This window comes from Aphelocoma coerulescens, chromosome 27 (assembly GCF_041296385.1).
Source record: "Aphelocoma coerulescens isolate FSJ_1873_10779 chromosome 27, UR_Acoe_1.0, whole genome shotgun sequence".
In the NCBI taxonomy this organism is placed as follows: Eukaryota; Metazoa; Chordata; class Aves; order Passeriformes; family Corvidae; genus Aphelocoma; species Aphelocoma coerulescens.
In genome coordinates, this window is record NC_091040.1 from 5913468 (window position 1) to 5938864 (window position 25397).

The following is a 25397-nucleotide window of genomic DNA, read 5'->3' on the forward strand; positions in this document are numbered from 1 at the left end:
AATGCACCGCCAGATTGCGAAATTGGAGCTGCGATGATCCTGCCGCTGTCATTTCCCCGAAGAAGAGCTTTTCCTTGGAAAGGAGCTGATCTGGAAGCGGAGAGGATTTCCCAGCGTTGTCTGAGCAGCCCGTGCGGAGAAGCCCCGGGATTTGGGATGGTCACGGCGGGAGTGTCCCCGGAGCGGGCGCTGCGCGGGGCTCTGGCTCCATCTGGAGCTGATTCCCGGCGTGTGAATACACCCAGCTGGTACCGACTCCCCCCGGAACAGCGCCGGGCTCCCAGCAATTAGCACCTGGCTGCTAATTGTCATTTCACCTTATATATACAGGCTGGGAGAGCGGGGGGTGTTCAGCCTGGAGAAGGGAAGGGTCTGGGAGAGCTCAGAGCCCCTTGCAGGGCCTAAAGGGGCTGCTGGAGAGGGACTGGGGACAAGTCATGGAGGGACAGGACACAGGGAATGGATCCCAGTGCCAGAGGGCAGGGATGGATGGGATATGGGGAAGGAATTGTTCCCTGGGAGGGTGGGCAGGGGCTGGCACAGGGTGCCCAGAGCAGCTGGGGCTGCCCCTGGATCCCTGGCAGTGTCCCAGGCCAGGCTGGACATTGGGGCTGGGAGCAGCCTGGGACAGTGGGAGGTGTCCCTGCCAGGGCAGGGGATTGGAATTGGATGGTCTTTGAGACCAATTTGTTATTCCATGACAAATCGCAGCCCATCGTTTCCCCTGCCTGGGCAGTGCCCCTGTTTTTAATGCACGCCCTTGGCTCCCACCTGAGTCATCTTTGACTGAATTTAGGCACCAAACCTGACAGCCCCAATGGGCTGAACTGGTATTTACTGGTTGAGGGGTGCTCTTTGCCCCCTGCATGTGCCGGGGATGGCTCTCAGAGTTTTTCCATGCAGTGTTTCGGAGCCGGTGCCATCAGCTAAACCCAGCCCAGAGCTGTGCCAGGACAGGGCCAATGGCTGCACACCAAGGTTTTCCCACCTGCTGGGAAGCACTTTGTGGTGGCAGGGAGCTGAGGTCCCTGGGGACCCCATGGAGCAGGCAGGGTGTGTGGTCCCCCCTGCCATTGTGGCCAGGTTGGCATCGGCATCACCTCTGCAGCGTACCCTCTGTGCTGGGCACTGCTGCTGTGGGACTGGGGTTGTGGTAGGAAAAATTTGGGGGAAAATGCCAACACTCAGCCCTCCTGGTGGCAACACTGAGGGAGCTGAGAGCAGCAATCCCCCCGGCCCGTTCCCTTGAGCAAGGTGCTCCACGCACGTTTGTCCCCCCTGTAGGGCTTGGCAGTGAATTCGCAGTGACGACGGCCAGCCCCACCTTTCCTCCTGTGCCCCTCGTGCGCCCCAAACACTGAAAACCCCCTCCTTTCCCAGATAACACAAAATAGTCGGGGTTGTCTCCTCTGCTTGCCCCACGCTGTTCCAAGCTGGGTCCCTGTCGCTGTGCTGAGCTGTGAGGAGCCCGCAGATGGGAGGGAGGGGAGAGGCTCTGCAGTTCTGGGAGCTCTGCTTCCTTTTCCAGCCTGGAAAAGGCTCCCTGTGCAGCCCCATCCAGGTGTTCAGCAGCACCAGATGTCCCCTGGAGCTGGCAGGGCTGGTTGGGACAGAGCTTCCCAGAGTTCCCTCAGCTCCTGGGCACACGTTTGCCATGCGGTCATGACAAATCCCTGCTCAGAGCTGTCCTATTGTCCGTACAAACCCCCTTCCCAGGCTGATCCTGTCCCCCTCAGCACCTCCAGCTGCCCCCTGTGTCCCCAGGACCTTGGAGTGAGCAGTAATTTCCCACCACACCATCACCCTTCTGTGTCCACTTGGGTCTTCCCAAGTTTCTTGTGCCCCTGCCACCCTCCCAGTGGACCCCAGCAGTCCCCTGGAGACTGGGCTCAGCTGTCTCAGCTTTGGATCCCACGTCCCTCGCTTCGTGTTCACCCCTGCTAAGCTCCTCCATCTGGTTCAGGCCCCCCAGGACGATGCTTTCCGAGGCTTAGCAGTGGATCCGATGATAGTGCCATCAGCAGATTTCCTGGCATCGGATTCCTCTGCAACATCTTTAACCCCAAACTGAGCACTCTGACCCTTGCACCGCCCCTGTGGTGCTGTGGGGCCCTCTGGCACTGGCAATAACCCCACAGTCTGACCCAAAACAGCTGAAGCCCTGCTCGGACCCTCCCCTCCCACTCCAGCTTACACTGGGAAATGCCAGCTTGGAAAGCCCCAAGTTTGGCCCTGTGAGGAAGTGAAAAGTGACCCAAACCAACATCATTCCTTGGGCAGCGCAGCAAGAGTGGGGCAGTCCCAGTTTTAGGGTGAAACCCTTCCCTTCCCTCCACCTTCCTTACCTTGGTGGTGTCCTCGGTGTCGGACTGGGTGCTGGTCTCCTCGTAGAGGTCGGACTCCTCAGAGGCGATGGGGACCTGCACCGTCAGGTTGGGGTTGTTGATGAAGTTCATGTGGTCCAGCTCATCCATGAAGATGTGCTCCTTCCCTGTGATGCCATCCAGGTACCCCGACTTGGGCTCCGGGGCCGTGTCCACGTGGTTGAGCACGGAGTTGTCCCTTTTACTGGGGTCCTGCTCTTCCTCTGGTGCCACCTTCTTGCCCTTCCAGAGCCGGCGGAGCAGCGCGAGCAGCGTGGCCTTGGCGAAGGCGATGCCGCGGGTGATGCGGCCGATGGCGATCTGCAGGTTGTTCATCTCCCCGTCGTCGTCTGACGCCGCCAGGCTGTCGGCGCTGAAGGAGCTCAGCAGCAGAGCCAGGAACAGGTTTAGTACCTGGGGGGACGAAGAGAACGCCAGCCCTGAGGTCCAGCAGGTCCTGAGCCTCAGGATCTCCCTCTGGAGCTGCAGGGATCACTCGTGGCTGTGGAGAAACCCCTTCACTGAGTGTCTCACGGGCTCTGCCCTGCCCTCAGCAGCTCTGGGCACTGCAGAGGTGCCAGTCCCAGTTCTTGGAGGACATGGCCATGCTCCTCCTCAAACCCCCTGGGCTCTGACACCCTCAACCTCACCCTGGGCTCCCATGGTCCTGCAGATCCCTCTGCAAGTGATGCCAGTCATGGTTTCAGCTCCTTCCAAGCTCTGCTGTGGATCCACGAGTGTGTCCCTTCCTTTGGTCTCTTGGAGCTCCAGGAATCCCGTGGGGGATTCCCCAAGCCTCTGGTGCTGGGTCCACCACCCCCAGGGCCGCAGCTCAGCTCTTGTGGCTGCCCCTGGATCCCTGGCAGTGTCCAAGGCCAGGCTGGACAGGGCTTGGAGAAAACTGGGATAGTGGAAGGTGTCCCTGCCCATGGCAGGGGGTGGATCTGGGTGGGCTTTAAGTCCCTTCCACCCTGAAGCAGTCTGGGATTTCATGATTCTGTGTTTCTGTCCCTTCTCCCCCCAGGATGAAATCTCCTGCTTGTCCTCTCAGCTGCAGCTCGTCCTCTCCTCTTCCCTGCCTTTGGTAGCTCCGGTGCTCAGCAAGCTCCTGAGGGTCTCCAACACCCTGGAGCCACGGAGGAGCCTCAGCCCCCGCTGTGACCTGATCCCTGTCTCCCAGAAACTGCTCTGCTCCATCAGAGTGATGTTTCACCTCAGCACGAGCCAGTAAATGCTCTGTGTAACCCCAAGCATGGGCTCTTGTGCTTCCCCTTCTACTTCACCATCCCGAAACGTGACTGGACCCCTCCACAGCCTCGCCAGGCACAGCTGGGGTTGCTGCCTGCCAGAAACCTGGAGCAGCTCGGGAGCCGAGGAGTGGGACAGGCACCCCCGCGGAGCGGAGCAGGGACAGAGCCAGCCCACAGCTGTCGGTGTTTGTGCTGAGCTGTGCGGTGCCAGCAGCGCATCTGAGACGGGAATTAGCTGCTATCCAAGGACACCGCTGTTTTCACATGGCTCATGCCATGTGCCTTAAACCGCGTCTTTAAATAAATCCCTGCGGGCCCAGCAGTTGAATGCCCCAGTTAAGCACCACTTACAGTGCATGGGTGCCGCTGGCTCTGGCTTTGTTGGACAGGACTCTGTTACCTTGTCACCCGACTGACTTCCTCCCTTTTCCCTGAATAACCTCAAAGGAAATGCTCAAAGTGTCATCAACAGCAAAGGATGGGTCACCTTCCTGCGCAGGGGAAGCGCGGAGAAACGCACACCTCCCTGCACGGGGACACTCGGGAGCCTCTGGGACCGGCTCCAGGACTCGGAAATACCTGAGGCGCGGCCAGGAGAGCCTGGCAGAGAGGAGGAGGAGGAGGGCAGAGAGGGCTCTGGCCGTGTTTGCGCTCGGTGTTTCTCTGCTGGGCTGTAAATGGAGCCCGTGCAGGAGCTGCAGAGCTGCCCTGAGGACTGGGGTGCAGCTCAGGGATGGGGACACCCACACCTCTGGGAGGGGATGTTGGCACCTCTGGGACAGGGACACCTGCACCTCTGGGTGACATTGGCACCTCTGGGAGGGAAAACCTGCACCTCTGGGTGACACCAGCACCTCTGGGACACCTGCACCTCTGGAATGGGGACACCTGCACCTCTGGGGGGGGATGTTGGCACCTCTGGGAGGGGGACACCTGCACCTCTGGGTGACACCGGCACCTCTGGGACACTGGCACCTCAGGGATGGGGACACCTGCACCTCTGGGACACCTGCACCTCTGGGAGGGTGACACTGGCACCTCTGGGGCACCGGCACCTCTGGGAGGGGGACACCAGCACCTCTGGGTGACACCAGCACCTCTGGGAGGGCTGTTTCTGACCCCACCAGCTGAAATTGCTGCCCCCGTGTCTTCTCCAGAGCAGTCTCCTGGAGAGGTGGATGGACTGGGCCACTCCCAAAATGAGCTCCAGAAGAGGGAAAGTTCCCAGAGCCCCTTTAGGGAGGGCTCTGCAGGGACCCCCAGCTGGGGTTCCCAGTCCAAACTCCTGCACTCCCTGCAGATGGTTCTGGAGAGGCTCCTGCTCCTTACACTCCTCACGGGTGATTTTCAGCCTGACCCAGCCTGGAAAGGTGGATCACAAACTGCTGCTGACCGGTGGGAGATGGGCAGCCCGGGGGGACACGGGGCTGCTCCTCTCACCTGCCCAGCACCAGCCAGCACAGACCTGGGGCAAGGTCTGCAGCCAGGGGCTCCCCTTCAGAGCCCCAAATCCCCGGCACGAGCCAGGGGCGCCAAGCAGCACCCAAATCCCAACTTTCTGCCCTCAAAGTGGGACACTCCAAGCTGACCCGAGACGGGGGCTGCTCTGGGTTTCTCCCCGGGCTCCTTTCACAGCCTCCCTGGGGACAGGGGTCAGCAGCTCTCGGGGGCAGATAGGTTTTCAAAGCAAATTCCAAAGGGATTACACAACCCCGGCAAGTAATAGGAGCGAGCCGGCGCTTCCCTCCCCTGTCCTGCTCCTCAAGAAGGGAGAGCAGGGCCCACGCAGGCTGCAAAACAAGCTCCAGAGCTGCCAGCGAAGGGGTTACCAAGTTTAGAAAGGATTTCACGCTCGCCTGGAACCCGCGAACCTGCGGCTCAGGCAGCACAGGCAGCCAGGGGAGCGGGGAGGGCGGGGGCAGGACGAGGGTGAGGGGAGCAGGGGGTCCCACAGTCACAGGGAAGGAGGTTGGGCATCACCAGAGGCCACCCGGAGCACGGTGAGGACTGGGGGGGTTGGGGACCTGCAGGAGCCTGCGGGGGGGCTGCTCCCAAAAGCAGCTGGAGCAAAGGGTGGGAGGGATGGATGGATGGATGGAGGGAGGGATGGATGGATGGATGGATGGATGGATGGATGGATGGATGGATGGATGGATGGATGGATGGGGGGATGGAGGGATGGAGGGATGGATGGGGGGATGGAGGGATGGATGGAGGGAGGGAGGGATGAAGGGATGGATGAGGGAGGGATGGAGGGATGGAGGGATGGAGGGATGGATGGATGGATGGAGGGATGGATGGATGGAGGGATGGATGGATGGATGGATGGATGGAGGGAGGGATGGATGGATGGATGGATGGATGGATGGATGGATGGATGGATGGATGGATGGAGGGATGGATGGATGGATGGATGGATGGATGGATGGATGGATGGATGGATGGGGGGATGGAGGGATGGAGGGATGGATGGGGGGATGGAGGGATGGATGGAGGGAGGGAGGGATGAAGGGATGGATGAGGGAGGGATGGAGGGATGGAGGGATGGAGGGATGGATGGATGGATGGAGGGATGGATGGAGGGATGGATGAAGGGATAGATGGAGCTCTGCCTCCATCCCTCATCAGGAAAGTGGGAAGTGGAGCAGGAAAGCTGGAAAAGCCAAGTGGAGGACACAGGGCAGCTTGAAGCTGAGCTCTGTTTTATCCCAGAGTTGCTCCCGCCTCTGCCTAAAGCCCGTTGTTTTCCGTGCCTCAGTTTCCCCCCAGTTCCTGGTCTGGTTTCAGCTGAAGGTCCCTCAGGAATCATTTCCCCCTCTGTTTCACACAGGGCTGGCACAGCCCATCCCAAGGGCCTGTGGAGTGAGGAGAATCCCTGTGCTCCCATCCAGCTCCAACCATACCCTGCCCACGGGCACAGCCCTGTGGAAAAGCTGAGCTGGACAGAGCAGTCACCACCACACAGCCCCTCTGTCCCTCCCCCAGCGAGGGTCCCCCAGCCCCCAGGCTCACCACAAGGTTCCCGATGACCATGACCATCATGAAGACGATGAGGCACATGGTCTGGCCGGCCACCTCCATGCAGTCCCACATGGTCTCGATCCACTCCCCGCAGAGGATGCGGAAGACGATGAGGAAGGAGTGGAAGAAGTCGTTCATGTGCCAGCGGGGCAGGGTGCAATCCACCGAGATCTTGCACACGCACTCGATGTAGCTCTTGCCGAAGAGCTGCATCCCCACCACAGCGAAGATGAAGACGATGATGGCCAGGACCAGCGTGAGGTTGCCCAGGGCACCCACGGAGTTGCCGATGATCTTGATGAGCATGTTGAGGGTGGGCCAGGACTTGGCCAGCTTGAAAACCCTCAGCTGCAGGGGGCAAGGAGAGAAGGGAGGTGGCTGGCAGTGTCTTTGCCACCAGGTGCCAGCAAGGCTGTGACACTGCCATTTGACCCTCCCGGGGCTGTTTGATCGAGGCAGGAGGGGTTAAACCCCCAACTGCTCTGACTCCGACTGCCCTAAATATTTAACTTGACTCAGTGTTTGTTTTCTTTAACAGGGGCCGAGATGGTCCCTCCCAAGCTGGGCCTCCACCATGAAGGAGGCTGAAGAAGCCACCCCCACCCTGTCACCCCCCAGGTGTCCCCTGGCACGCACCAGGCGGAAGGAGCGGAGCACGGAGAGCCCCTGCACGTTGGCCAAGCCCAGCTCCACCAGGCTCAGAGTGACGATGAAGCTGTCGAAGATGTTCCAGCCCTGCTGGAAATACTCGTAGGGATCCAGAGCAATGAGCTTCAGGACCATCTCTGCCGTGAAGATCCCTGTGAAGACCTGTGGGAAGCAGCACCCTTGGTCACTTGTTTGTAAACCAGGGCTGAGCTGGGGGGTGGGGTGGGCAGCCTCCCTCTTTTTTGGTGTATTCCCAAAGCATTTCACCCCATTAGGGCCAGTCCCAGTTGGGAGCGAGCTCCCCAGATGCTACCCAGTGTGAAGGAGTCTGAAGCCAGACTGGGAGTACTGGTGGCTGATTTCTCTGGAGGGACACAAAGGCGAGTGTTGGCAGCTGGAAATTAAAAATAAAATTTCCTTGGTAAAGAGACGCCTTTGGAATGACTGGGAAGTCACAGATGCCCAGCACTGGGAACTGGGCTGCTACTGGGACGCCCCTGTCCCCCCCTGAACCCTGTGACAGCTGAGCTGGATTTTGCACACTGCTGCTTTCCAGGACCGCAACAGCGCCTGCAGTGTCGTGTCACTGCAGAGAGGGCCCAGCCAGGTGACAATCGCCATCTCCGCTGCAATTCCACGGCACAGCACATGCAGAGAGCCTGGGGGCAGATTTGCCCTGGCTGGGGATGGTGTGGGGACACACAGGGCTGTCCCTTGCTGAGCAGGGAGGCTGCTGCTCCTGCATCCCAGGGTACGGTGCCCACGTGTCCCCAGCATGCCAGCCCACAAGTGTCCCCTGTCCTGCTCCAGTATCCCCGGGGATTGTCCCCTCGTGTCCCCAGCATGCCAGCCCACAGTGTCCCTGTCCTGCTGCTCCTGGCTGACCCCTACCCTTGTCCTGTACACCCTGCGGTGGCACAGGCGGGCGATGTGCGGGAATCCTGGCTCGGTGGGATCTCCTCCTCCTGCTCCCATCCCCACCTGGCCCTTCCCCAGCAGATCATTCCCCGGGGCGCACACGCAGCCGGAATCCGCTCCTGGCTCCAAGGAAGGGCTGGAGCCGCCTCAGCCCGGCCGTGCCTTGAGCACCGGCCCATTAATCCCCTTGTATTTCCTGAATGAAACCAGAGCCGGTCCCGCCCGCCCGGGCAGCGGCGTCTGTCACTCCAGGGCTGCGCTGCCAGTGCCCGGCAGGTGCTGGGGCAGAGCAAAGCGGCAGCAGAGGAGAGGGGAGCTCTCCCATTCCTTGGGGCATTTCCCACCGCTGCCAGGATCCATTCAGCAGGTCCATCCAGCTCAGAGCCGTTTGTCACCAGCTCTCCGAGCAGGAGCAGCCACTAAATGCACCTATAAAATCAGGACAGCCGAGTTTGCAGCCATTCCACTGGGAAAATCCCTGGTTATTGTTAATTTTGATGCTGCGTTGTTGCTTCCTGCTCAGTGGGCACCTGTTTGTTCCCACAATCCGGAGCACCCTCCGCTCTGCCCCGTGGCCTCCCAACATTTCAGGGACACCGTGGTGTCACCCAGGGCTGGCAGCAGGGGTGTGAAGCAGAGGGTGGCTCAGGATGTGCCAAGCCGGGCAGGGACTGCAGCAGGAGGGGAGCAGAGAAGGATGGATCCCAATCCCACATCAATGCCCTTGGTCGGGGCCGTCGCACAGCCCAGCCCTGTGCAGGGTTCTGCCCTCCAGGACGGGTGGTGGGGCTGCCAGGCTCGAAAGGGGAAGGATGGAGCTCCCTACCAGGTTCCCCACGGTCAGCACGTTCTCGAACTCCTCCGTCATGGGATAGTGCTCCATGGCCATGAAGAGGGTGTTGAGCACGATGCAGATGGTGATGCCCAGGTCCACGAAGGGGTCCATCACCACCAGCTTGACAAACTCCTTCAGCTTCACCCACGGAAGGCAGCAATTCCAGACCAGGAATGTGTGGGCGAATTTGTACCACCAGGGTGGGCATTTCTGGTGAGCTTCTTCCAGCTCTGAGGGTGGGAAAGGAAAAGTGTGGGATTATCTTGTCCTCACCTGGGTGGGCAAGTGCTGACCCTCAGAAGTTCTCCTGAGGTCCTGGACCAGCTCTGGACGATCTATGATTTTAATATCGTGGAATATCCTGAGCTGGAAGAGATCCACAGGGATCATTGATCCAGTTCTTGGCCCTGCACAGACACCCCAACAACCCCACCCTGGGCATCCCTGGCAGCGCTGTCCCAGCGCTCCTGCAGCTCTGGCAGCCTCGGGGCCGGGACCATTCCCTGGGGAGCCTGGGCAGTGCCCAGCACCCTCTGGGGGAAGAACCTTTCCCTGATCTCCATCCCAAACCCCCCTGGAACAGCTCCAGCCGCTCCCTGGGTGCTGTCCCTGTCCCAGGGAGCAGAGATTGGAGCTGCTCCTTGGGAGGAGCTGAGGTCTGACCTCAGGCTCCTCTTCTCCAGCTGAACAAACCAAGTGACCTCAGCTGATCCTCATGTGGCTCCTCCAGATCCTTAATCATCTTCTCAGCCCTCCTTTGGACACTTTTTAGAAGTTTTAGGTCTTTCTTGTATTGTGGCACCCAAAAAATATGGGGGCTAAAAGGAGGAGCCTTCCCGTGCCCAGGCACAGAGAGGATGCAGACATTGCCCTCCAAACTGGAGGGGGATGGAAAGGCAGATCAGGCAAAGAACTGTGGATCCAATCCTGCTCTCAGCCCCTGGGCAGGATTTGAGGTGTCCCTGCCACCCTGAGATTGCCAGGACACCCAAGGGAACTGCTCTGGGGTGACCAGAGGGTTTCATGCCCATTCTCAGGGGGGACAGGGGGCATGAACTGCTGAGTTCATGGTGCTTTCTGCTGAAGCTGACCCAGCAGCTCTTGGGAAGCTGCTCAAGAGTTCCCAGTTGGCTCTGGAGACTCCTCTAATCAGCTGCCATCCCATTAATCTGTGTGAGGTATTGGATTGTTGCCGCCAGGCATCATCCCAGTGAGCTGGGATGAAAAGCCTTGCATGAGCATCACTGACCCTGTATGGAGACGCCGGGGCTGGAGTCATCCCTTGTGTGGGGCTGGGAATTTGGGATGGCCACTGTCCCCAGCCCAGGCCCTCCAGCACTGACCAGGACCCTCAGCCAGGGGGACGTACCTTCCACAGCGTTGGAGATGACACTGATGGCACTTCCCACCCTCTTCTCCAGCCCTGGCCCTTCTTGGTTGCCCACAGCGAGGTGATTGAGGTCCGACTTCTCCGGCTCATAGGTGGGGTTGAACTGGAAGGAGAAGAGGGAGGGATGCAGAGTTTTATTCCATGCTCTGAAAGACAGAGCAGGCAGAAAACAGGGAATGGTCTGGAGACACCTCCGGGTGCAAGGTGGGGACCCCAAAAAGGCTTGTAGGACCCAACCCACAGCGAGGTGGGCACAAGACTGTCCCGTCAGGTGGTCAGTGAGGGAGGGCACCCTCGGGGATGGCAGGGACAGAGCTGGCACCTACATCGATCACGGTGTCGGATCTCTGCAGGGTGATCTTGGGCACCACCTGCCCGTTGCAGTCCTTGGCCTTGTCCTGGTCACTGTTGAGGTCCGAGTCGTGCCCCTTCCCGGCCACGCTGCTGGGCAGGGAATCGCTGCTGGACGTGCGCTCCTGCAACTGCACAACCCCGGCCCTGTCACCCCTGTGCCCACAGCCACGGGGGCATCCCACAGTGGCTGAGGGCTCCAGGGGGTGGGAGAGTTCCTTCCATCCCTGGATGTGTTGGATGGATGAGGCTTGGAGCAACCTGGGGAAGTGGGAGGTGTCCCATGGCAGGGGTGGGACTGGATGGGCTTTCAGGTCCCTTCCAACCCAAACCATCCTGGGATTTCCAAGCCTTTTCCTCTCCCTTTTCCTCTCCCTTTTCCTCTCTTTCCCTTTCCCTTTCCCTTTCCCTTTCCCTTTCCCTTTCCCTTTCCCTTTCCCTTTCCCTTTCCCTTTCCCTTTCCCTTTCCCTCTCCCTTTCCCTTTCCCTTTCCCTTTCCCTTTCCCTTTCCCTTTCCCTCTCCCTTTCCCTCTCCCTCTCCCTCTCCCTCTCCCTCTCCCTCTCCCTTTCCCCCCTGCACTGAGCGCTCCACAGCTGAGTTAGATCTGTTGGGATTTGCTCAGGGATGGGAATTCCTAAGGCCAAAACTGAGCAAACCTTGGTTCTTCAAGCAGGAAACTCTGCCCTTTGCAATGAACTCTCATCCAAAATGGCCAACAAGCAAAATCCTCAAGGCTCTTGCTGAAATGTGGCCTCCAGGAGTTTTGGGCTTGCACTGAATTTGAGAATGTTTGGATCAAAATCTAATTTTTCCCCCAAAATGTTGTATTATCACATTTCCATTGCATGTACAATTATTTATCTTTTTTTTTTTTGGTCTTTTTCTTTCCAACAGTGCTATTAAAATTTGGAGTTTATTACACCCTCTGGTAGCACTGAGGACGCCACAGAGGAGTGGGAAATTCTCTGTCTCACAGCACATTGCCGAAATCCAGGACATTTTCCACCTTTCACCGTGGGATATTAAATAGATCCAAGCACCCATTTCTTATGGGTGCTTTGCCCTCACTCTCAGCCTCATTCCCTCGGTGTTTTCCATTTCTCTGTGTGACTCCAAAGGAGAACATCCCTTAATAAAGCCTTTGGGCACCGCCAACCAGGGCTCGGGGAAGGGGCCTCAGCACCAGCCTGACCCCAGCCCCAGAATCCCCAACCCTCGGGCAGGGCTGGCTCAGACCCTTCCTGCAAACAGCAGCAGCCAGAGAAGAAGCAGCCACTTCCCAGGGGGTGTTGTGGCTCTGGACAGATAAGAACTGAGAGATAAGAGTCTCTGGAGAGAGTCAAACACTGATTTGTGTCTCTACACGTGAGGGAGGTGCTGTCCTGCCCAAGACAGAGAGATTTCCAGGGGTGTCTCCTGCGGATGTTGCTATGGACCAAAATGGTGATGAGAGATGGAAAACGGCTGGGCTGCAGCACCAGAGGCTCTTGGCCATGTTTTTATGGGAATGTTGTACTGAAAAACATTCCCAAGGACGGGAAAGGGACGAAGGTAACATCCTGGGACCACAGTGGGACATCTCTCGTCCAGGTCGTGCTTTGGCCAAGCAGGGTTGGAACAGATGATCCTGGAGGTCCCTTCCCACCTGGTGTTTTTGGAATCTTAGAGTGCTTTGGGTTGGAAGGGACCTGGAAGACCATTAATTTCCAACCCTCCTGCAATGAGCATGGACACTTCCACCATTCCAGGTTTCCTTGGCTCCCGTAAGGACACCAGGGCCTCCCTGGTGAGGCTCAGGGTGTCTCGAGCCCTTGGTTGTGTCTCAAAGCCCAGGGTTTGCTGACACGTTGAGCTGTGCTGCAGCTGCCCCACCTTCCCTGGATGCCTCCCTCGTGCCCTGGTGACACCGAGCTGGGCTCCTGCCAGGCCTCCTGCAGTGCTGCAGGAGATCCATTGGGAGTTCTGAGGCCTTTTATGTCCCTCGCCTCTTCCTCCTCTCAAACAACACCTCATCCTTGTGCTGCTCCTCTCTGCTGCCTCCCAGTGCTCCCTGGGCTCAGATTTGGATGTGGAAATTTGACTTTTCAGCCTTTTTTTGTCCCTACCCATGAGAGAATCTCAGTTTTTTGATTCAGATGTGATGCCCAAAATAGTTTCTCCTTTTTTTCTTTACTTGCTATGGACCAAATGGAGTTTTTCTTTGGGTTTTACACCATGCTTGTTGCTGCCTCCATTGCCTCTCCTATTCCCAAGACCCCTCCCTCATTTTGGCCCTCACCCTTCCCACCCACCAGCTTTTCCTGCTCCTCTTGCTGCTTTTTCAGCTGCTCCAGGAGCTGCTGGAATTCCTCCTCCTTCTGCTGCTCCTCCAGCATGGTGGCATCATTCTGCTCGGCGTAAGCCATGGCCACCACGGCCAGGATGAGGTTGATGAGGTAGAAGGAGCCCAGGAAGATGACCACCACGAAGAAGATCATGTAGGTTTTCCCTGCTGCCCGCAGTGTCTGTGGGGAGAGGTGGCAGGGATGTCACGATGTCACTTTGGTGACGCTCCCAAGAGAAGGTGCCACCCTGGGACACCCTCCCCGTTGTGGCAGGAGGGAAATATTTTGCTCCTGTCTTCTCCAAGGGTTGGTCATTGCCCAATGGACCTTCCTGCAGGCCCTGGCACTGGGTGGGAGGCAGAGAGCAGCCTTGGTTCCCAAGGTTCCTGAGGGTTGGGAGCGATGGAGGTGGGACCAATATTCCATCACTGACTCGCTTTGCTGGGAGGGGCTGATGTCCCTCAGCCCCCACCTTCTCAGGTCTCACCTTCAGGCCAACGTGGTCCTTTTCTGACTCTGATCATCTGGGCACACCTTGCCAGAGGACAGGGGTAGCCTTAAGTGCAGGATCCCTTTTACCCGGACAGCCTCTGGAGCCGGGGTCAGCTGGGGTTTTGTGGTGGACGACTCAATGGCCTTGTCCTGGTCACTGGACAAGTGACCTGGCTTCCCCTCCTTATCCTGTCCCTCGGCTCGAGCCAGAGATGCTCTGGATAATCTTTTAAATCCCTGATTTCCATGATAGAGCTGACAGCACCCTGGGAAATGCACTGCACCCCCATGTTAGGGAAGTGGATGGGACCTTCCCCATCTCCACTGACCCTGGCTGGATCCACAAACCACAGGACAAGGTCCCACAAGCTTCCAGTCAGTGACTTTTCCCCTCAGGGGCAGCATGGAAACAAGAGGAATGCCTGCCCAGGGATGGAAAGATGGTGCCTACCAGCTGGAAGAGGTTCTCCCAGTAGTCCTGGGTCATGAGGCGGAAGAGGGCCAGGAAGGCCCAGCTGAAGGTGTCGTAGCTGGTGTAGCCGTAGTTGGGGTTCCTCCCGGCCTTCATGCACTCGTAGCCCTCGGGGCACTTCCTGCCGGGGGTGGGGCAGCAGGGATGAGACCCTGGCATGGCCCCACAGCCAAACCCGTCCCTGGAGAGTGGGGGGCAGCGGGGGGACCCCCCCTCCAGGATGAGACAGGAGGGATGCCTGGATTGATATCGTCTGCCCCCACCTGATCCCTGCTACCCCCCACAGCTGATACAGGCAGGATGCTCAGACTGAGACCCCTGAAGCTGATGAATTTGGGATGCCTGAACTGATTCCACCCGAAGTTGGTGCAGTTGTGATGCCCAGACTGATACCCTCAAGCCGACACCATTGGGATGCTCTGACTGATGCCCCCTCAAGCTGATACCCTCAGGATGCTCCAGCTGATAGCCCCAAAGCTGATACAGTTGGGATGCCTGGATCAATACCCCCTCAAGCTGATACCATTGGGATGATCCAATCATTGGGGTGATACCCTCAAGATGCTCCCCGAGCTGATCCATTGGGATTCCCAGACTGCAGAGCCATATTCCCAGCCCCAACCCTGCCCCATCCCAAGCACCAGGGGTCCCACGAGCTGTGCCAGCTCCCTGTCCCGTCCCAGGGATCCAGAGGGAGGGGGTCTCACTCACCCAGCGTCGCTGCTGTTCCCGCAGAGCAGCGCGTCGAGGGCTCCCTCCAGGAAGTAGTAATTCCCTTTGCAGGTGGGGAAAGAGCAAGGAATAAAAACAAACAAACAAACAAACAAACAAATAAGCACAAACATTGATTTCAAATTCCTGGGTGCAACTTCCTGTCAGGGAAATCCCTTGAATCCCAACCCTGCTGACTCCCAATGTCGGGCACATGGGTATCTACTCTGTTGACTTTGCTGTTTGTCTTGGTTCTGTCTCAGGGAGCTCCTGGGGTTGTTTCATCAATCCAACCAGGTCCTTCCTAAGCCTGGAAACAGCTTTGGATCTGGCCAGGGCCAGGCCACCTGGAAAATGGGTTAACATGAGGTCAAAGGATCAGGGCTGGCCTGTTTTCCTGGGAAATCGGGGCATTCCCAGGAAGCACCAAGCATGGGGCACTGCAGGAGTCCCAGAAGAACATGGGGAAACTGCTCCTGCTCCCATCCCTGGTCCTTTAAGAACCAGGGGTCCTTAAAGCTCCTCCTCACGGCTCCAGCACAGATCCAGAGCCACAGGAGCTGCCAAGCAGTGCCACCACAGGTCAGCTGCCCCAGGGACCTGGAGACACCCACACCTGGATGTGGCAGAGGGCAGCTGGATCCAGTCCTGAACATCACCCAGCACAGCCCTCCCAGGAGCCACGTGGGGGCTTCTGGAGCTTCCTGGACCCTCCCTGGCCCTGCCTGGCTTCTGGCCATGAGGCTTTTCTTTATCCTATGGGGGCTCAGGGAGGAAATATCCTGTTTGTGCAATTCCAGGTTTTTGGCCTGGCCCCAGCAGCTGCTCTGCTGCATTCGTGGCCTTGGGCTGCTGCTCTTTGCACAGAGCTCATCAGATCCTATGGACTGAACTTGCCCCCTACCAAAACCTTCCTGTAATGAAGGGCAGAGCTGATTGATGGGCCAAGCAGCTCCACTGAGACCCAACCCGGCCTTCTGAGCTCTGCTGAGTGCCCTGAGCGAGATGTGGAACATCCTTGTGGAGCACCCTGACACCCTGCAGCTTTACCAGGCAGATTTGCTGAGATTTTTACATTTTCATGGAGTTCAAAAACTCAAAACTGAAGAACAGCCATAAAACCCACCACACTTCAGGCAAGATTTTCAAAGAAGGGGTAGGAAAGGAGCACCTTGGAGACCTTCATGAGGACTTCATGGGTGCTGGTCCCACCTCTCCCTCCCTCCCCCGCTTGTGGCTTTTGTGGTGTTGCATAAAGGGTTCACTGGGCACTGTGGTACCTGGGGAAGGATCCAGATAGTGAAAAGTGGGTTAAAAATGTCATTCCTGCATCATTTTCTCTGGTTTTCCACCCAAAGTTCCGCCTGCTACTCAAGGGTTTGGTCTCCCTGCTGCGACCACCCTGATGGGACATCAACCCTCACCAGCAAGTGAGAGAGATGGAGACACTGGTCCATCCAAACCTTCCTGTTGTGAAACCTTCCTGGAAGAGCTTAGCTTGCCCAGTTGGACCCTGTTTTCCCTGCCCAGGGGGATTTGATCTCATCTGTCCCTTCTGTGAGGGCGCACAGGCTGTTCCACCCACCAGCCTTAGCAGGAAGATCCGTGTGAGCAAGCCATGGAGTGGCCAGGAAGAGCAGGAACCTGAGGAGCAAACCAGGGTGAGGGGTTGGAGGAGAAGGGGCTGCAGGAGCTTTACCTTCGTCGTTGATGTAGGCCTCGAAGTCAAAGGTGCTGTTGCTGGTGAAGTTCCCGGTGAAGTTCCCGGTGAATTCCCCGGTGAAGTTCTTGGTGAAGTCATCCATGAAGTCGTAGAAGGTTGAGTTGACCAAGGTGTTGTTGTCCAGCCCCAAATCCTCCAGGAAGGTGATGTTGGGGGGTGGCCACCTCACACACTTCTGCCGGAGGTTGCCCATGAAGAGCTGGAGGCCGATGAGGGCGAAGACGCTCAGGCAGAAAACCGTGAGGATCATCACATCCGAGAGCTTCTTCACCGACTGGATCAGAGCCCCCACGATCGTCTTCAGCCCTGGGGAGAGGCGTCACCACTGAGCTGAGCGCTCGTTTGTCACTTGTGGGGAGCAGGCTGTGGTGTCCCCAGAAGGTGCTGGCTCTGGTGGGGACGGGTGTCATCACCGAGTTCAGGCCCCCAGCTCTGTGCTCACATCACATCCCAGGTGTGTCCCCACACGTGGCTGGGCCCCCCAAAACTGTCACCCTTGGTGCCGGTGACTTCCCCATCCCAGCCTTGGGATATCCAAGCCAAAGCCACCCCAGCTGGGCAGCCATCAATTCCTTCGGAGTTTCTTTTTTCCCTAAATGCCATGATCTGGCATTTTTTGTCCCAAACCACTGGAGTGAACCACTTTAGAGTGGACCATGGAGAAGCTCTTTGCTGGCCCAGTTGGATGATGCTGAGCACTTCTCCCAGCTCCAGAAAAGCCTCTGTGGTCCAACTGCTGTCCCTGGGTGGTTGGGAGCCCAGCCAGACCCTTCATCCTGATCCCTTCAAGCTGGAAAATCCCAAGTGAAGGTGACAAAGTGACATCTGCATCTCCATTAACTCATCTCTCCCCCCAACACCGCTGTTCCCTCCCCAGAGGGGGCTCATCCACAGATCCTCAGTGGGATTTTTCCATGGAGGATGGATCCTATCAGCCAAGGTCTGCATGGATGATGGGCAGTGCTGGGACATCCCAATGTTGATCTTTAGAGCTTCTCTGAGCCCAGAGCTTTCTCACATGGAGATATTCTCCAAGGAAATGATTTTTAGCCCTGTCCTCCTGCCAGCTCCTCGTTCCCCAAACTATTTAGGTAAAATCCTGTTCACCAAGGGCCTGACCGAGGTCAGATATTCTAAACCAGCTTATTTTTGCCACTGCTATTTCTGCAGAGCCCTTGGGGATGTCGTTCCAGAAAGAAGCAGCAGTTTATGTTTTGCTCAGTGCAATTTTTAGCCTGTTTGATGAAGGAAAAAAACATTCAAATGTGAACCCTCACGATCTGGAGCCTGCAGGGACAGCACAAGGATTTATTCACCACGAGGAATTTTCATTTTCAGTTCAATCTCAGATTTCCGTGTGCTTGCACCAGGTGTTGAAAGCAGGGTGTTGAAATGGTATCAAATGTGGAAATCAGAAATCAGAAGGATTTGATAAGGTGCTCCTCACACGAGTCTGGATGTTTTGGGTGATGTTAAACCAATACCCATTAAATATCTCAGCCTCAGCACCAGAACAGCCAACAAAACTGAGCCTGTGGCTTCAAAAATGGAGTGATTTGGTTTATCAAACCCATAAACCCACCGGGAGCACAAATTCCCTCAATTCATCTCCAAGGAGCCTTAAAAACATCACATCTGCCTCTTCAGGGGCTGCCTGGTGAGTGCAGCTGGTTTCAAGATGTAAAATCAGCAGGACCTGACCCAAAAGCCGAATTATGTGGAAAATTTATCGAACACCTCATTTCCTCTGTTTTCTCTTGGCGCTGCCAAAAGAACCAGGAATTGCTGGGAACGGTGGGAATACCTGAGCTCAGGGGAAGGCACGGAGGGGAGGCCCCTTCTCTAAGTCCCACCTGGTATCACTGTGATGGTTTTCAAGGCACGGAGGACACGGAAGGTCCTGAGAGCGGAGATGTTCCCCAGGTCCACGAACTCGGTAATGTAGCTGTGGGACAGGAGAGGGAAGGGCTCCAGGGCCTCTGCCAGGAACACTCCTCGTTCCTCCAAATTTCCCTCCTGTCCTCCCCATCCCACCGGACTCACGCCATGGAGATGACCATGAAGTCCAGCCAGTTCCACGGGTCACGCAGGAATGTGAAGTCGTCGATGCAGAAGCCTCTCGACAGGATCTTGATGAGAGACTCGAAGGTGTAGATCCCAGTGAAGGCGTATCTGAAACGGGACTGGTCACTCGGGGGACGCTCGCCCGGGTCCAAGGTTTTGTCCACCCCTCCCAGGGGGAATATCTTGAGGAGCTGAGTTTGGGGGCTGGTGGGTTTTTGGGGTGCTTCAGCACTGGGAGAGGTTTTCACCTCACCTCGTAAGGTGGGTTGGGACATCTCGAGGTACCAATCCCTCTGGTGACCATGCTGCAACACCTCTGTCCCTGCTGATGTCCCACCACCCCCACGCTCTCTGTAAAGCCCTGCTGAGATCTGAATGTGCAGAACCACGGCAGAAAATGATGGATTTCCCCGGTCCCGTGGGTCGTCCATGGTCCCTGGACAGGTGGATCAGCTCAGCCTCTCCACACTGTCAGTGCTGGCCCAGCCCAGCCCAACCTGCTCTTCAGGGCTCCCCTGACATGGGCACCCCACAAGATTTTGGGCAGCTCTGAAACATTCTCACTCTGCAATGCCCAGTGCAGAGCGTGGACATCCCTTCTGAGGGCCACCAGCACCGCCCAGTGACACCTCTCCTGCTCTGAAGGATGCCTGCATCCCCACCCCCCTCTCTCAGCCTTGGTCTTGTCCCTCGTGGGGGACATTGCCAGGCTGGGCTGTCCTCATGGCCGGGGGAGGTCTCAGGACTCACTCCACGTTCTTGGACCACGCCGGGGGGTTGCTCAGCGTCATAAACACGCAGTTGGTTAAAATGGTGATCATGATGAACATGCTGAATAATTTAAAACCTGGTCAAGGACAAATGCTCTGCATGGTGCCTGGATTCCCCCTTCCCACGGTCAGGAAGCCAAATGTCCCTGCTCCTCTTGTCCTGGCTGCCACTGTGGTCCCTCTCCCTGCCCTGCCCCTCCTGCCACTCTCCCGCCTCAGTCCTGTGCTCACACTTCCCTCTTTTCCTCTCTGCTCCCGTGCATGGTCCCAGCCCCTTCCCTTCCTTTCCGCTTCCCTTCCCAGCTCCGTGGTGCTGGCTCTGCCTCCCTTTTTGCCCCCCGTGCTCCTTCCTCTCCATCACCTTGAGATACAGCTTTCCCTTCCTTTCCAAGTCTCTCCAGACCTCGAAAACCTTCAACCTCTTTCTAGAAAGCTCTACCTCTTAGGCTGAGACTCCTCTGCCACAAAACCTCCCTCTTTTCCTCCTCCCTCCTGGCCACGAACCCCCAGTGCCACCAGAGCTCTGCTGGGATCACTTCCCACCCACTCTGCAGTGCCCCTCGTGCTCTTGGGCTCCTTTCCTGCCTTTCCCTCTCTGTCCTGGTTCTTCTGCTTCCCTCTCCCGAAGCCTCCTTGGAGCTGCCCTGCTCACCCACTTCCCAGTGGGACCAGATCCCCTGACCCATAAACATTTCCTTTCCTTCCCAAGTCTCCCCAGACCTCAAAACTCTTCAACCTCTCCCTGGGAAGCTTCACCGCTTGGGCTTCTTCCCTTCTCCATCCAAACTGATTCCTCCCTTCTCCAACCAAGAGCGAGCTCTTGGTGCCACCAAGGTGCCCATCAAGCACCTACTCCTCGGAATAGAGCACTGGACAGCAGGTCCTGGCTGTGGTGGGGGCCCAGGAGGTTTCCTCACCACACCACCATGAACCCCTTCTCTCGTCCCTCTCCTGGGGCTGTTTGGACTCTGAGCACCAGGGTTTGACCTGGCCGTGGAGCAGCATCCCGGAGATCAAGGATATGAATGGATGAGGACTTTGATGGCTCCTCTGCGGATGGGGTGGAAGGGCCCCAGCATGTAGAGGGCAGGGGTGGCCGAGAAGCGGAAGATGGACTTGCCCTTGTTGAGGACTATGAATGTCTGTGGAGAAAAGAGAGGAGGGGCTGGGTTAGTCCTTCTGCACCCCCCAAAACACCACGGACCAAGGGCTGCCTTCAGAGGGGAGATCCTTCTGCATGTTTGGAGCTCCAAAGGCTTGGAGGTGCTCTCTGCTTTGGAAGAGAAGCAACCGCAGCACTCCGGGGTGGTGGATCACCAGGATGGGCTCAGGTGAGCACAGTGGAAAGCACAGGAGGTCCTGCTTGGGTCTTTTGCTTGGGACTTACACCTAAGGCCAGGCCTACCACAGGCAAAGCTCTGCCCCTTTACCTTCTTGTCCTTGTAGAAAGGGTCCAGGTCCTCCAGGGGGGTCCCGATGAGCTCCAGGGGTGGGTCACCATAGATGAGGGGCAGGTTCTTGCCGGCTTCCAGGTCACTGCTGGGTTTGACCTCCTCTTCCTCAGGCATCTCCACCTGCTGCCGCTTTATCCGGAGCGCCTCGGCCTCGGCCATGCGCTGCTCGATGGCGGCCAGTGAGGCCGGGGTGAAGGGGCGCAGGTTTTCGGGGCCCGGGATGTGCGGCAGGCCGGCCATCCTCTCATTCTGCTTCTGGGCCAGCCGCGCCCAGCCTGCGGGGACAAGGGGCTGAAATACCAGCTGGGGACATCTTGGTGGCATTTGGTGGCATTTGGTGGCAGGATCTCAGGGGGGTTTTAGCAAATGGGTTTATGACTGAAGTACTGAGCTCGCAGGGAAGGTTATTGCACATGGATCACGGGGCACCCCGTGTGTTCCTGCTCCTCCCAGACCCCCATTCCCATTTGGAGCTGGGAAAGGGGCTCAGGCTGGAGCAAAGGGGGCTCAGGGGGACCTTGTGGCTCTGCACAAGTCCCTGACAGGAGGGGGCAGCCGGGGGGGGTCGGGCTCTGCTCGCAGGGAACAGGGACAGGAGGAGAGGGAACGGCCTCAGGCTGGGCCAGGGGAGGTTTAGGTTGGAGATTGGGAAAATTTCTTCATGCAAAAGTTGGCCAGATTTTGGAACAGGCTGCCCAGGGCAGGGGTGGAGTCCCCATCCCTGGAGGGGTTTAAGAGCCATGTGGATGTGGCACCTGGGGACAGGGGTCAGCGGTGGCCTTGGCAGTGCTGGAGGAACGGTTGGGCTTGATGATCCCAGAGGGCTTTTCCAACCTGAAGGATTCTCTGATTCCGTCTGTTTTAGGGACAGTTTTGTCCCTGCTGAACGGGGTTATTTAATGGCACAAACTGAGTCACCTCACTGCAGAGGTGACCTCAAAGCAGAGTCTGGCTCCAGCCCAACCTGTGACCCCAACTGCTGCAAAACAGAGCCCGGAGCAGGTCCCCCACAGAGGGGGGGGATGAACCCCAGAGGTGGGACCTCATCAAAGCAAAGAAAAAGGGAATTTTGGCCCCCAGGTGTCTCTGGGCGAGGACAATGCCCGGGCAGGGGGACAGAGGTGTCGCCAGTGCTGCTTCTCATGGAGTTACTCTGGACTCACACCCAGTTCCTGCTCCACTTGAGCAGCTCTGGGACCTTCCCCTCGATGACAGGGAGCTCAAAAAAGCCCGAAAGCACAGGGCTGTGTCTGGCTGTATCACCCCAAATCCCACCGGGAATGTGCTGGTGCGTGGGATCACAGAGCACCTCCAGCTGGAATGGATCCATCGGGATCACCGAGTCCAGAGGGAGCAGCTCCAGCAGCACCCACGGAGCCCATGGGGGCCCTTCCTGCCTCATCTCTGGCAGCTCCGAGGACTCACAGGAGCTCGCTGCTCTGGGCAGCCTCAGTTTCGCTGGAGATGGGGATTTGCAGAGCTGCAGGACCAGCCCGTGCCCTGGGCCGTGCCACAGCGCTGCTGTCCCACCCTCGGTGCAGGGTCCGTGTTTTCCTGGACCCTCCCGCCCGGTGCTGCCGCTCCGGTCCCCCAGCGCTGTCCCCGCCGGCGGAGGTGGCTCTGCCTCAGCTGCCACCAGCGATCAGCGCCGGGCTCGGGTTTCCGCAGCCCCGTGACTCTGCTCATTCCTGTCCCGGCGGGAGCCGGAGGAGCAGCCCCAGCGCTGCTGCTGCCCGTGTCCCCTCTCCCTGTCGCTGGGCTGGAGCCGCCAAGCCGCTCCCAGGCCGATGGAGCAGCGCCTGGCAGCGCCAGGAGCGGGGCTGGCATCGCCAAGGGAGATGCTGCGGCGGGGCAGCACTGCCTGAGGTCACACTTGGAGGCTCGAAGGGAGTGTTGTCCCTGGCATGGGAATTCTTTGTTGCTTTTTGGGGTCTTTTGCAGCTCCTGGTCCTGCTCTGACCCCTTTGGGGCTACCCAGGAAGGGTGGGATGGCTCCAGGGAGCAGCACCAATACCATGTACAGATCCCACACACCACAGTCCTGAAGCCACCAGCATTTCTGGGTGCTTCCCAAATTCGGAACCTAAGCCAAGCCCAGGCTCTGTGAGGGGCGCAGCCCAGCAGCCCTCTGTCCCCAGTGAGCCCAGTCCCACAGCAGTGCAGGCGGGCACAGTGTGGGGCACACGGCCGGGTCCCACCAGCCCAGGGGAAGGGTCCCACCCTGGCACCAGCCCCGGCCACGGGGACAGGAGGAGCAGCCCCTGCCCCTGGCCTGGCACATCCTGGCACATTTTTAGCAGCTCCTATAAATAACGCAGCTCAAACTCTTTGCGCCTCCATAGGTAAAGGCAGCTCAGGCCCAGTGACAGGTGCTGCCCTGGGCACAAATCACCCACGAGATCCCTTGGAGCTCTGGCCAGGCTCTCCAGGACCTGAGTCCTCCAAGAGTCCCTGGTTAGGGAAGATCCCTGCCCCATCAGCTTTCCTGCTGGGAAATCAATCACTTCAGATCTCTCTACAAAGCACTGATTTATTTGCTTTTGAAATTTTGGCCCCCCAGCTAAGCTGAAGGGCTCCTTTTGCTGTGACACAGGTGAGCTGTGGCTTGGGACACTGCTCGTGGCACGTCCTGGATGAGCACCTCACCCGCCCAGTTCCTGCATCAGGAATTGCCAGCAGGGAACTGGGAGCAGCTCCTGGCTCAGGAGCTCCTGGGCTGTACTTGCAGAGAAATTCAGTTCCCCCTGATACTTTTGCTGCGCTGAGGCCACACAAAGGAATCAGGCTCCAAAATAACAGGGTTGGTTTGGGAGCTCCCCGGGGTGTGGTGTAAGGGGTTCTGGATCACCAGGACAGAGGGTGGCAGGTCCTGTCTGAGTCACCCCATCCAGGCTCTTCCTTCCTGCCCCGAAAATAACCTCCTGTGGGCTGGAGAAGAGGGGGAAGGACGTTCTTGGCTCTGGGGGACACAGGGGGGTTGGGATCTGCCCCCACCCGCCTGACCCAGGCTCCAGCCTCTCCCTCCCTAAGGCATATCCTGGGAGATCAGCTGCAAACCTGGAGTCTCCTGTGCTCTGGGGGAGCATCTGCAACCCTGGGGTTTCCCTCGGACCCAGCCCAGAGCGATGCAGCTCTTCCCTCAGCGCACTCAGGGCTGGGTTGGTGAGGACGGGCACATCTGGGGTGTCCCAAGGGCAGAGGCTGCTCCTGGGAGATCCCAGCCCCGCGGGTATGCGGAACAGCAGTGGGATGCCCTGACCGTCCAAACCCAGCTCAAGGAGCTGCCCTGCCCTGCTCGGAGGTGAGTTCACCTGCAAACCTGCCCTGCAAGGTTCGTCCTCTTGAGACACTCTGGAAAAAACCCCGGAGAGACCAACCCGGACACGAGCCCGAGAGAGAAAACCCCGGCACGGCCCCGAGCAGGTGTAAATGAGCTTCACTCAGCGGGAACAGCAGAGCCCGGCCTGGGCCCCTGCGGCAGGGATTAGTGGGACAAGGCACTCGTGTGACCAGGGCGGCGAAGGGGACAGGCGGTGCCAGGCGGGCACGGGGCTGGGCTCGCTCTGGAGCTGTGTGAGCTCAGCGCTCAGGGAACCAGAGCCTGGCACATCCCCGGCCCAAAGCGGCCCAGCTCAACCCCGCAGCACCCCCCCCCGTGCTCCCAGAACCTCCCCGAGGCACCGCTGCCCCCCCAGCAGCGCCCAGGGCTGATGCCCGCAGGAAAACCCCTCCTCGGCACCCCGACTGTGCCCAGCCGGGCACCGGGCGGGGCAGGGAGGGGCAGCGGGGCCCGGCTGGGCCCGCAGGGTTTGGGGCTGAGTCACGGCTCAGCCTGGGAGCTCGGGGTTGTCCCCAGCGCTGCCAGGGACAGCATCCCCTCCCCTGCACATCCCCGCTCCGCCGGCAGCAGCTGCGCCTCCCAGTCCGGTCCTGGGCTGCGTTCCCGGGGCAGCAGGGCAAGGGAGGGGGGATTCTGCATCCATCCCCGACATCAAAGGACGTGGGGCTGCTGGGATGGGTCCAGAGGAGGCCACGGAGCTACTCCAGGGCTGGATCCCCTCTGGAGCCAGGCTGGGAGCGCTGGGGGTGCTCACCTGGAGAAGAGAAGCTCCAGGGAGAGCTCCGAGCCCCTTGCAGGGCCTAAAGGGGCTCCAGGAGAGCTGGAGAGGGACTGGGGACAAGGCCTGGAGGGACAGGACACAGGGAATGGCTTCCCAGTGCCAGAGGGCAGGGCTGGATGGGAGATTGGGAATTGGGAATTGTTCCCTGGGAGGGTGGGCAGGGGCTGGCACAGGGTGCCCAGAGCAGCTGGGGCTGCCCCTGGATCCCTGGCAGTGTCCCAGGCCAGGCTGGATGGAGCCTGGAGCAGCCTGGGACAGTGGGAGGTGTCCCTGCCCATGACAGGGGGGTGGAATTAAATGGTTTTTAAGGTCCCTTCCGACCCAAACCATTCCATGGTTCTAAGATCCCTGAGCCATTCCATGGGTCGTGCTCTCCCAACCCTGCTGCGTGTCCATGAAAACGCCTCTCCACACCTGCATGCATTAAATAGGTTTTTTAAACCCCCAAATTCTATGGATAAGGCTGCCAGGAAAACACAAATTTGCTCC

At 58.5% G+C, this 25397-nt stretch overlaps 1 protein-coding gene across 1 annotated transcript in view; it reads right to left on the reverse strand.

The window, feature by feature from the left end:
* SCN4A (sodium voltage-gated channel alpha subunit 4) overlaps positions 1 to 25397 on the reverse strand; it is a 42084-nt gene that overhangs the window by 13294 nt on the left and 3393 nt on the right. The window contains exons 2-17 of the mRNA XM_068996277.1: positions 20764 to 21062; positions 20355 to 20475; positions 19314 to 19401; positions 18543 to 18671; positions 18353 to 18444; positions 16476 to 16805; positions 14777 to 14840; positions 14045 to 14186; positions 13069 to 13281; positions 10752 to 10907; positions 10405 to 10528; positions 9027 to 9265; positions 7596 to 7676; positions 7271 to 7444; positions 6626 to 6982; positions 2346 to 2777 (exon numbers count right to left, since the gene is read on the reverse strand). Coding sequence (XP_068852378.1) covers positions 2346 to 2777; positions 6626 to 6982; positions 7271 to 7444; positions 7596 to 7676; positions 9027 to 9265; positions 10405 to 10528; positions 10752 to 10907; positions 13069 to 13281; positions 14045 to 14186; positions 14777 to 14840; positions 16476 to 16805; positions 18353 to 18444; positions 18543 to 18671; positions 19314 to 19401; positions 20355 to 20475; positions 20764 to 21027 — 3006 coding nt within the window. The 5' untranslated portion in view covers positions 21028 to 21062. The remainder of the gene's footprint in view (positions 1 to 2345; positions 2778 to 6625; positions 6983 to 7270; positions 7445 to 7595; positions 7677 to 9026; positions 9266 to 10404; positions 10529 to 10751; positions 10908 to 13068; positions 13282 to 14044; positions 14187 to 14776; positions 14841 to 16475; positions 16806 to 18352; positions 18445 to 18542; positions 18672 to 19313; positions 19402 to 20354; positions 20476 to 20763; positions 21063 to 25397) is intronic.